The sequence below is a fragment of the Parasteatoda tepidariorum genome, chromosome 2 (genome assembly GCF_043381705.1).
Source record: "Parasteatoda tepidariorum isolate YZ-2023 chromosome 2, CAS_Ptep_4.0, whole genome shotgun sequence".
In the NCBI taxonomy this organism is placed as follows: domain Eukaryota; kingdom Metazoa; phylum Arthropoda; class Arachnida; order Araneae; family Theridiidae; genus Parasteatoda; species Parasteatoda tepidariorum.
Window position 1 is genome coordinate 92158046 of NC_092205.1, and position 12790 is coordinate 92170835.

Consider the following 12790-nt stretch of genomic DNA (forward strand, 5'->3'; position numbering starts at 1 on the left):
TATTTATGTTATTTTAATATATTGAACTTGCAAGGATATATATATATATATTCAATTATTGATACGTTACGATACTTCAAATTATTGATACGTTTATTATTTCTTTTCTTAGTTTTGAAATTTATTTTAAATAAATTGCTGCATTAGTTTCAAAATTTATTATTGCTGCATTAATTAATTTTAGCTAACGAAATTACTTTCTTTCTTGGTACGTGTAAAATTCCAACTCATTTGAAATTACATTTTTAAAAATCTTTTGATTCTTGAGATTGAAAGTACAGTTTAAGTAAACATTTAAGTATTTTTTTTTTCTCTCATAATATGTTTACAGTATCTTTGACATTATCGAATTTTCTATAACGAAATTTTGTGAAAAAAAAATTTGTATGAGTACAAAGATTTTTTAAAATTTTTTTTTAGCTTCACTTATTTATTTTGATATAGGATTAAGAATGCATATTTTACATTTATAAACCCAATCTGTTACACTTATTTTGTCATTTTAAAAATCGAGAGAAAAAAAAAGAAATCTCAATTTTAAATTAAAATTATGGCTTAGTAATTGAAACTTTGTTTTAATAGTTAAAGTATTCTTAAAATACTCTTATTTCATCTAGTTCAATCATGCATTTGTTTCAAAATGGTTGCTATGCATTCAAAGCTATGTATTACAATGAAAAATTGTTTTAGGTAGTTAGAGCTTCTAAAATATTCTTATGATATAGTTCTAATATTAATTTAATTTTAATTAAGCATTTATAAAGTTTTTTTTAGTCATAAATCAAAGTTCTTACAGTGTATTTGAATTTAAAAAAATCCGATTTAAACCAAAAAAATCACAAACCCTGGTTTCACAGAATGATTTCACAATTCCTTTGGGAAAAAATTTGAACCGTTTTGCTTGGTTTCATTGGTTGCATTTTCATTTTATTTATAAATTAATTCGCTTATATACCCTATTTAATTTGTGGTTAATTTAGAAAGAAAAAATCGTTTAGTTTTTCGTCAAGAAAAAATTCAATAACTTTTCGAAAAGTTGATTCCTAACAAAGTTTTAAGAATTTGTATTAATTATTTTAATTGCATTTGTTGATTGGATACAATTTAAAGTCAAGCTTTATGATAAAAATACTTAATAATTTGCAAGTTATTAATAAAGTTGAAATATCTCTGAGTTTATCATAAAATGTTGTATAGAAGTGATTTGTTTGCTTAGCGTGCCCACGCCAGGAAAACATTTGAAAATTTCGAAGTTGAAAATTTCAAAGTATTTTAGGAATTATGTCCAGATGGTTTCAGCATGCATTTTCTTTAATTTACAAATTTATTTAGGTAGATGGGGCCGGGATAGCACGGCTGGAAGGGAGCTGAACTACCTCTCATGAGAACGGGAGTTCGAATCCAGCCCGCCAAAGACTTCCCTTGTAGCAAATGGTGACTGACGCCATCTAAATCAGTCGGGTCACTAAGTCCTCCATATTCCCATAGCATATAAATACCTCTGAGGGATACTTAATCGAAGATTGATCATTCTCTGGTTCACGTCAAAATTAATATCTGTGCATGAATGGGGTTCGCCCTATAAACGGGTGTGACGTATGGGTGTGGCCGAACATAATTCTTGGATGAAATGGACAGAAAAGAATTCTTGGAATAGATGGTGCCACTGGAAAACAAGAACAATCTCACTGTCGAAAAACAAGAACAATTGCATTGTGGAAACTGTGTAGGCCATTTAGGCCTACGACGACAAAAATTTTTTTTTTAAGGAACTAATAAAGAAATTGTACGTTTATTCTCACTTTTTAAACTTTTCCTGGTTGTGGCTACCTTGTTCAAAATATACAAAAAAGCAGCGTTTTCAGTTTTAAGCTTGTGGGAACTGTTGTTACAGACCATGTCAACCTTCATCTATGAAAAGGTACCCCGACATAGAGTCGAGTTAACATGTCTTATATACTAGTGAATTGTAGTTGTAATTTTGTAGTGGTAGGTACGCTACAGTACTCCACTAGAATTATATCTGTGATAGAATTCGATGAACGAGTACCACTAGTTGATTCATTGCTGTTTTTGTGAGAAGCCGGGAGAGCTGTATTAGGATCACCGTATTTTTTAAGTGCTGAATGTGAGAGTTGTATTAACTTCACGATCGTAGTCGCTCCTCTGTTGCCGTTAGCAGTCGAGTAATCACAAGTATGCAAGCCGACGTTGTGCGTGATCGAGACTGAGTAGCAACAGTGCGAGGAGGTGGATAATGTCGCTGTCACAAGTAGCAAGTCCACTGTTCAATGTGGATCATCCATCGAAGTAGGCGTTACTATCTAGGTAGGCGTGTTCATATCGAAGTGGGCGTTACTGCCAAGGTCGGCGTGGTCACATCACGTCCGAAGGTCACCAATGTGGGGGGCGGAGTCATCGATCATGCCAACCTTCATCTATCGAAAGGTACCTCGTGATAGAATCAAGTTAGCATGCTTTATATACTAGTGAATGATGTTAAACTTTCGTAGTGGTAGTTACGCCACAAGCTGTTAATTTGGAATCAAAAATATAATAATACGGATTGATGAATTAATATCTTTGTAATAATTATTCTATAAATAATTATTCATTAATATATTTGATTATTTTTATGCGCGTGACAACTAAAGAGTGATAAAATTCGATATGATTTATCTGCCTAGTGAGAATGGACCGGTCGCGCGGACGGGCCATCATTTTTGTATCGTAAATGACCGAAATCAAGAGAATGTCGTCGTTCACCGGTGAATGTCAACAATCACATAGTCGCTTTGGTGAACGTCCGAGATATTCGTTACATCCTATTTGATATTAATTTATTCGTTGATATTATTACATTTATTTGATATTTTAGTATCTGCAGATGTATACCGGGCAGTGGCACTTAACTAGACCTAATATATATTTCGGACATTTACCAAAGCGACTATGTAATTCTCAACATTCACCGGTGGAAACAACCACCAATATCGATCATTCACAATAACATATATAAAAATAAGTCGTATCTATTATCTTCGCTTATTCACTCGTTATATCATTCATATAAACAGACGAATTAATGAAGATAAAACTCGAACCCATATTCATTTTATTAGACTAGCATGGACTTTTAAACCTACACATCTAAATTTAAGCATTTAATTTTACTTTATAACCGTCGTTGAACAGCCGACCCAATATTTACGAGTTTACAACTAGTAATGTTCAACTCTATGTACGATTCAACTAATTGTCCCCTTGCCGTCAGACTAACCGAGGGAGGTTCTCGTGGTCTTCCTCTCCATGTAACACAAATGAAGCTTAACGCTTAGCTCCATCAAAAGGTCCTCCACGAAGGCATAATTTTTCCTAATACTCCATCTAGGAGTTCCCTTGTCTTCTGGATTGGGTTCAAAATTACAAGACTGCGGAGTCAATTTAAGCGTTAAGAGGAAAAATACTTTAAATAATGACCTTATCACAATTTTTCAGGTTCATAGACTATAATTGTAAACAAATTCGTAGAATCATCGTCACACGAAACGGACTAAAAAGTTATTCACTCGCTGCGTCAGTCCAAGTAGTGACCCAATCCTTTTTTTACCAGACACGTTTATAAACAAGTAAAGAAGGTGAGAAGAAAATAACTAATTTCGTGAACTGTGAAAAAACGTGAATATTTAAAATGTCGTGATAAGTGATGCAATGGATTATTATCGTATTTTATACCCACTTTTAACTAAAACTCTATAACGTGTTACATCACCCTCCAAAAAAAATAAATAATTCATCGAGAGGTGTCGATTTGCCCCGCTTGCCCCCTCATTATGGAAATACCCTGCAGAAAAGGGTGGCCGCAAAAACAGGATAACGTAATGAAAAGAATCAACAGCCTACGTATAAAAGAGCCTGTTTTGGGGCGTCTGTAAATTTTTGACTTGTCAATCCCATTCAGCTTAGCCAGAAATCAGTGTGCCTCCCCCCTCTCCCATCTCTTCTCCCCTGGAAATAATTGCGCTTCCCCATTTATCTCCATTATAATTTTCCAATACCCTGCATTTAAGGTCCATGTGCGGACACGAATTGTGAGGGATTGCTGATTCGCTGGCTTGAAGGATCGTTTGCTGTCTGTCGTTTGTAAGGGATGGATCGGCTTATAACTTAGCTCCTTAAAATTATTATAATAACTATATAGAAGGGCATCCTCCCCTCTCGGAAGCCGAGCTCCCCTCACACATATCACAGCTCTAATGTTACACAATTGATATTAGAGGAGTCGGGGGCTTTAAGAGGAATGGCTTTAGTTTGTTGTGTTGTGTGTAATGCATTATTGTGGCTGGTGGTTTAATTTTGATTCGTAAATTTCTGGTGTTGTTGATTTCCACCAAACTCAATACTGGCTGCTATTCTGAAAATTAAAAAAAAAAATGTTTACTACATAGCCAACAATAGCTGTATAAAGAGTTTTTTTAGTTTGTTTTAGATTTTTTAGAGGGCCCTGAATCGCACCGATTTTCAAATTTTTATTTTTATCGGATGTAGATCACTCATTTGAATTATTTTAAAAATAAAATAAAATACAATTCTTCATCTACTTACATTATTTCTTTGGTAATGATATATTTGCGCAATACTGAAACTCAAATGTTTTCGCAAGATCTGCAAGAAATACAATTTAAAAATAGTTCGTATTACCTGAATCGTACTACTATGAGAAATTTTGTCTATTTATGCTTAACCCAAAACAATAATTTAATATCATATATAAATTTTCGAACTGTTACAAGTATAGTATCAGTACCTATAGAATGTTAGAGCTACAAAAATACAAGTTTCATGAGCATTGTTTTTAATGACAGCGTCTTTGATAACCAACCACCTTTGTTTTTGTTGTCGTTGGCCATTACGCTAAGTGGTGTGATTGTTCTTTTTCTCCAGTGGTGCCATCTATGGCCAAGATTTCTACTTCTGCCACAGCCGTTTATAAGGTGAACTCATTCATACATCCTTCCATTCATTCATCCAAAGATCATAATTTTGATCTGAACCAGAGAACGATCAATCTCCAATTCAGTACCCTAAGAGATCTAATTTGTTATGGGAACATGGAGGGCTTTGTGACCCGAAAGATTTACCCATTTGTAGCAATGGGCAACAATCCAAATGGGAAGGCAAGTACTCATTTGGATTAGGACCTTTTTCTACACATTTATGGAGGAATAACTCTTTTCTTTCATCAAAAAACTGGCTTTACTCGAAAATGGGTTGATGCGCTAAAAGTCTTTTATGTCTGTTGAAGGTAACATTTCTCCGAAGAATTCCTCAGACTGACAATCATTAAACACTTTTTCGTAATTTTCTGTCTGAGGATGCAACACAACTGGCGAGGCTTTTTATCGGTTCAAATTCTGCGACTAAATAACATAGGGTGATCTTGAATGAATGGTAATAGCTGTACCTATAGAATGTTAGGCCTGTAAAGTACAACGGCCTGTCGTTGTACTTTACAGGCCGTGCAAAGTTAAGCGCAGATGGCGCTGGTGGTTAAAATTCGGCGTAAGACTTCCGGGTTACTAATTCCGACTAAATTTTACGCCTACGCTTGAAAAAACGCTCTATCCAATATTATTATACCTGTAGTGCTTTCAATATAACGCGTTTTTTTTTCAATCTTACTTTCAACGAAAGATACGAATTCGGAAGACTCCGCAAACTTGCTATAATGCTACCCAAAATATAACAAACGGCGCTATTTTACACAAATAAGGGATAACACTCAGAGCATGGCTAATCTAACACTTTATTTATGACTGTGATATTAATTTTGTTAAAGTTGTTTTAGGGTCACGATCTGTTAAAATTTATGAAATGAAGAAAACTCTTATGAATGATAAAAATTACGCGTAAATTTGAACACAAACCGCAATAGTGAAACTTCCTAGAATATCAAGCCTGTTCACACATCGTCTCGTAAGCGTAACAAAAGCGGAGGGATACACCGGAAGTTTTCTGAACTTCTTCCGGTTTTAGAAACTTGTTATTGTTCACGTTCAGTCAACCATCTATAAGGCCTGATTAGACTATCCAATTTCTTGGACAAACATTGATTGATATCGATAAAAACTTGTTTTGCTTTGAGCTTAGATCGTGTAAACAATCATCCAAGTACTTGGTCCAAGTTCTTGGACGATAGTAGAGCATGTTCTACTTTCCATCCAAGTTCTTCTTCCCTCAACCAATCAGCTTCCTAAGTTTTGTGACGTCAACAAGCAGACATCAGATTGTGTCATTTTCTGTGTGTTTTCATATATTTTAGTGAAAATAAGTTAATCTGTTATGGTCTATTTGTGTTATTATGATTTTATTTGAATTTATTCAGTAATTTTAAAGTAATGTAAGTAGGATTTTATAATGTTGAATATGAACAATGCGCATGCGCAAGTTTTTCTTCTGACCAATCAGTGACATTCAAGAACTTGGATAGTGTCGACGAATCATCCAATTTCTTGGACAAAGAAATTCTACCAATTTCTAGGATTCAAGAACTTGGACCGTGTAAACAGGCCTATACATGGCAAACTCACTATAATAGTGTTAGTAAAGTAGTGTATCTTTTTTTGAGACCTAATTTGCTATTTTTTTAGCTTCTAATTCCTAAAAGGCCGAGCTTCTGTAATCTCGAAATTGCTAACATGCAAAGTAAAATTTTAGATCTTCATCTCAAAATTTTACCATAATTGCCCATCCTAATCCATATGATGGTATTCATAACCAACATTTCCATCATTAAGATTTTAATTTCTGATAGGCACAACCATCACATAACAGGACATGCATTTTGTCAGGATGGTTCTCATATTAACAACAGCTTGTGACAACAGTCTTGTGCCACATTGTTTCTTCTGGTGGGTAGTTTCAACTGCAATGTGCCATGACATGGATCCAGCACTATTCGCCTTTAACAAATGAGTCCTTTTCTGCCAATTTACATTCTGAGTTGTGATCGTTACTTAAATTCACAATCAATAGTATGTGATCTATTGTGTAAAAAAAAAAGGGCGTACATTGTTTTCTGAGTAAGGGCGTCAATGACAACTGCCAGTTACTTGAGATAAGCTTGATTTTCTTTACTCCCTAAGTCGAGTCATTCGTTTCTAAGACTATCGATTCGAGCGTTTGTAAAAATAAATTAAAAAAAATGCGAATTGTAAAGAAATGGATAGTAGTACTTTACGAGTATAAATATATTCTCACAACTCTCTTATTAAAATGCTTTTTATTTTATTTTTAATAAAAGTCGTTGAACAGCCAACCCGATTTATGGGTTTACGACTACTAATGTTCAACTCCGCAGCCTTGTCATTTTGAACCCAATCCAGACGACAAAGGAACTTCTAGATCAAGTATTGGAAGAAATTTGCCTTCGTGGAGGACTGTTGGATGGAACTAATCCGCATTTGCGTTACATAGAGAGGAAACCACCTATGGTTAGTGAAACCTCTTACGGCGATACAGCCTTTGCAACCCACGATTTGAGATGTTGTGGCGTTTAACGGAGTCCATCCAGAAAGAAAGAGCACGTGACCAATGGGTGACCAGTAATCGTAATAAGACGATCACAATTTCTTTTCTTTTTTTTTTTTTTTAACGAAATGATAGTTAACCACACATTCTATTCTACAATATTATGAAAATTGTTTTTCATAGCTCTATTTTTTTAAATGTTTGTATGAGCTTGAAAAAATTCATTTTTTAAGAAAAACTTTCTAATTTCTTTCGCCTGTATAAACTGTAACGATCTTTGCAAATTCCAGCAAGATGTCAGATGAACCCAGTTATTAAGACGATATATATATTTTTTAATGTGCGCCTTATTTATTATTTTTTTTTTTAAAGAAAATTATTTTCGAAAAATCATTCAAAACTTGGGGCATCAATCACCTTCTTCCTGATTAGATTACCAACCCATAAACAGATTGCTACATCAAAATTAAATGCTCAAAGGGATACCTGCAAGTGACGTAGTGTTGGTGTCTCGATCCTGATTAGTTGTGACATTTGTTTACGTTAGCAACTGTCCTTTCCATTTTATTTCGAGTAAGTCAAGTATCAATTCTCTTAAGTGACCCATTCTAAATTCTTTCACAAAGATTCTTTCTCAAAAATTTCATTTCCTTCACTATATATTTACTCAGAGACTTTTAACACAAAAACAGGCATGAAGCCACGGGAAATATAAACAAACTAATTATGCATGGAAGTTGCCATTTACACAAAACAAAAATCTATCACGGTTACAATAAAATATAAACAAATAAAAAATCTAAGTTACGTAAAAGAAGTGGACGAGAAAGAATTATATTTCAACTAATTCGATGAGTGATACGGCATTGTATTTAATTAACGTATCATTAATTAGCATTCTAACTTATGCACTGTGGGCCAGAAGACCATGCTCTTTGGCCCAAAATCAGAAATTAAATTTTCAACTAAAATATATGTAGGCAGTTTTATTATAGCCCAAATTAAGTATTCATAATCATTCCAAACATTATAATTTACTTTTTGGACCGACGAGAGTACAATGTAATGAAAAATATGTTAAAAAATTTTTTCTTAAATGTAACTTTTAAATTTTTATTTCAGAAATATATATAGGAATTTCACCTGACTGTTACATTTTTATCGGAGTTTAAATTTGTTGGATTAGTTAATACTCTTGACAAACTTATAGTTTATATCTTATCAATTGACATTTTACAATGTTTGAATGACTTTCGAAACTTAGTTCCAAAATGTTCCACGAGGTAATTAGCTATACTTTTTTTTTGTTGTCTTCTTTGATGTTTCTTCGTTCGAAAAAACCTGCCCCATTTTGCCCGTATTGCAAAGGTGGACTAAATATACCGAAAAACAAAAATTATGTTTTTTTTCTCCATGTTTTCGCATTATTTTGTAATTTGCGTTATTTGGTAATATTACTTCCGAAATATAATTTGCTTTTCATTTTTAATATAAAATTACGAAAATTATTATATTTTCATTGCTATATTTAATTATTTAAACGTACTATATTATTTTTTTAATTTTTGCTCACCATATTTCAGCCGCCATTTTGTTTGTTTTTTGTTGATATTTTTAGTGTATTTCAAAATTTCAACTATGAATTAAATTTACCTGCACATAGAAACCCTCAAATTTTGAAACAAATTTTATCGAAATACTAATTTTGGCCATGAAACATTAGATGCTGGCCCATTGTGTTATGTAGAGAAGCTTAGATCAACTTCTATACGCCATTTTGCTGATAAAGATTCGCTAGAGCGGACGTCATAGGTCACGTGTGTGGGTATGGAGGGTCTTCTTCTTATTGAAGAGTAAGTACCCATTTGTCCTTGTAACATAATAATAGGAATTTTTTAACATAAAACCCTGTTCGTAATCTGTCAATTATTGTTGCAAATTCATGCGTTACTGAAAAACTGAATTTCCATGAGTTTTTATTTTATTTTTTTTAATTTTTTTTTATAGAAAAATATGAAATACGAGGAAGACTAAAGACATATTTGTAAACTGTACTAAAAAGTTGAATAAGCTACGACTCAAAAAATAAGTATCCAATAATAATAATATTTACAATATACATTTTATTTATATTACAATAACTTTTATGCGTCAAGAATGCATAAAATTTAATCTACATAGGATGTAAAATTGAACCATTGTATGAATATTAGAAACAGTACTCCATTTCTGTCTCTCCTTACTTTATAAAGACGATTGGAAGCTAGTTTACAAAACGAATCGAAATGGGCAAAATTTGTCATTAAAATTCATGCCAAAAATTTTTTTTTCAGTCAAATTACTGCATAATAACAATTCAAATGATTGACTGAAGAAAAAAAATCCAACTCTAGTTGCGTTGTTCGCAAAAAAACATACAAATCAATTAACTGATTCAAACCACGAATTAAAAAAGCAGATTTCGTTTAAAGTAAAGTGAATCAACCGATTTAAATCAAAAGACTCGCCGAATTATATCAGAGTCAAAATAGATCATTAGAATTTACACGAATCAACAGATTCGAATGAACTGGTTGGAATAAAAACTAATCACCAGTGTTAAGATGAATATTATTCGAATCAATGAATATTGTATTCTCAAATGATTCAGTTGATTCTAATTAATGTTTGCGGATTACGTCAAAATCAACAGCGCTGATTAGATTTGACAGATTTTACTGATTATTTCGAATGAAACTAAACTATTCAAATCATCAGATTCAGCTAATTTAGCTTAAATCAATGGATGGTTGATATTGTAAAGCTAAGCACAGATGACGCTAGGAGTTAAAATCCGTCGTAAGATTTCAGTGAGACTACTTTCGATTGATCTTTAAGCCATCCAATATAGTTATACTTTTAATGTTTATCGTATAACACGCTCTTTCAATTTCATTTTCAACGAATCAATAAAATTCGCAAGACTCTGCGAGCGTGCTACGAGGCATTGATGTTACTTCAAAAAGCACAAACAGTGATATTTTACACAAACATAGCCAAATAACACTCAAAACATGGCACTCCTTAAACTTTATTTACATCGTGATATCAATTTTCTTAAGTTTGTTTTAGGCTCTCGACTTGTTAGAATTTGTAAAATTTCCAGGAAACTCTTATGAATGGCAAAATTCCCCGTAAATTAGAACAAAAATCACGATAATAAAACTTCCTAGAATATTAAGCCTGTTCTCACATCGCCTCGTAAGCGGAGGGATACACCGGAAGTTTTCTAAGTTTCTTCCGGTCTTATAGGAAGCTTCTCATTGTTTACATTCAGTCAACCATCCATAGATTCAAGTTCGTTTAAGTTTTTTTCGATTCTATGCCAAAGTGGGTCTTCGGATTTGTTTCAGTTTGACTCTACTGGTTCATTCGAATCAATCACTGATTCCATGAAATGGCGATTCCAGAGCATCGGAAAGGGAGATCTTCATCTGGCCAGAGTTTTCTCTAGTTGTTGGTGTTGACTTCTAATGGCCATTCTATTGACATGCACGGGTATAGGAACGACAATTTTAGGTCCATTGTTACCACTGGCAGATCCTATTCTGCCAGATGCGAGGCCAGCTTTGACTCTTTTCCATTTGGCACGGCGGTTTTGAAACCATATTTTGACTTGAACCTGAAACATTCATTTGGAATAACTAAAAAGATATTACGAACAAAAAAATTTAAACGAAGCAATCTGATTAATTTTTACCAAAATGTCATTTCTGGCGACTTAAGCCTTATTCTAGAAGTTAACTTATTCTAAAAGTTAACTTTTATTCTAAAAAGCTAACTTGTTAGAATAATGTGTTTTAACTTAATAAAAAACTATCATTTAGCAAAAGATATATCATAAAGTATCACAAATACTTGGTGAAAATTTTATGTTTATACCGTGAATTATTTCCAGAATGAAGTTGATAAAAAAATTGTTTCTGTACTTGCACTTAAAAAAAAAAAAGCTATTTATCATTTAACAAAAGATATATCATAAAATATCGCAAATACTTGAGGAAAATTTTATCTTTATACCCGAAATATTTCCAAAATCATGTTGATAAAAAAAATGTTTTTATCGTAAATTATTTTATTAAAAATTGTTTGTCCGGGGTGATTCCAAATATTCAAAATTCGTCAAACCAGAAAATGGTGGAAGAATCATAATGTAAACGTCTAGTTAACGGGATTTGGAAAAAGTTAAGTTTAGAAAGTTAAAAAATCGGCAGATTGAGTTTTTGATTCGAGGTAGTCCGCGAATCAAAAACTTGAGAATGTGAGATATGCGGAATTCTGCGATGTTCGCGGAAAAATCACATGCCGTGCTTCCAGTTTTTAGACCAACTCTGAGTTGAAATAAGGAAAGAAAAAGTGTTTGAATATCGGAACATTTTGACCTAAGAATCGTATTTTCGGAAAAAGGCTAAGAAATCTAAATAAATACAATTTAATCGGAACAGTTGGCAGCTATGCTGTTAGATCTAAAAGATTTTTACCTCACTGAGTTTGAGAGTATGGGCTATCTGAGATCGTTCTGTGAGAGAGAGATATTTCTTGGCGTGGAACTCTTTTTCCAGTTCAAGAAGCTGCTCACTGGTGAAGGCCGTCCTCCTTCGCCTACCTTTTCGATCATCCGAGCTTCCTCTTTTTACATCTTCTTCGATGGAGTGATCACTCATATCATCGTCCAGTGTGGTCACATCGGGGCTGGAATCTCTGGAGATGCTCAGCTGTTCCGTTGGACCTTTAAAAAATTACAAAGAACTGTTATGACTGTGTGAGTGATCAAACAAAGTGATAAGGTTATCAAGCGAGGGAACTTCAAAGGAAAGAATGATTTTTATGTATTGTTATGCAAAGTAACTTTTATAATCATTTCAATATTTTACCGAAACCTTTTACGAAATTCTCAGACACTCCGTGAAAAAAATAAGAATAATCCGTATCGAGCATTCTTATTCATGCAGACGATTTCTTAAACAGATTTATTAATCAATTTAAGGAAACTGAATGATTTTAATGTATATATTTTTCCAAAAAATGAAAAGATGCTAATCATTTTTTGATTCGCCAAAAACTCTCTGTGAAATAGATATTATTAGGAAATAAAAACAAATTTGTGTGGTGAGGATATCAAAAGATATATAAAGGATATTAATTTAGATCCTTTAATAAAGTGTAACCTATATTCCCCCGTCCTTAAATACGCTTGTACACGCATACGCCTAATTAATAG

The 12790-nt window shown here is 33.1% G+C and overlaps 2 protein-coding genes across 2 annotated transcripts in view; one reads left to right on the top strand and one right to left on the bottom strand.

The window, feature by feature from the left end:
- The window catches only part of LOC107453266 (E3 SUMO-protein ligase ZBED1), a 156925-nt gene that overhangs the window by 25660 nt on the left and 118475 nt on the right, over positions 1–12790 (top strand). The window lies entirely within an intron of this gene.
- Positions 9634–12790, bottom strand: part of LOC107453260 (homeobox protein GBX-2) — a 44764-nt gene continuing 41607 nt past the window's right edge. Inside the window, exons 2-3 of the mRNA XM_016070017.4 lie at positions 12051–12298; positions 9634–11191 (exon numbers count right to left, since the gene is read on the bottom strand). Coding sequence (XP_015925503.1) covers positions 11000–11191; positions 12051–12298 — 440 coding nt within the window. The 3' untranslated portion in view covers positions 9634–10999. The remainder of the gene's footprint in view (positions 11192–12050; positions 12299–12790) is intronic.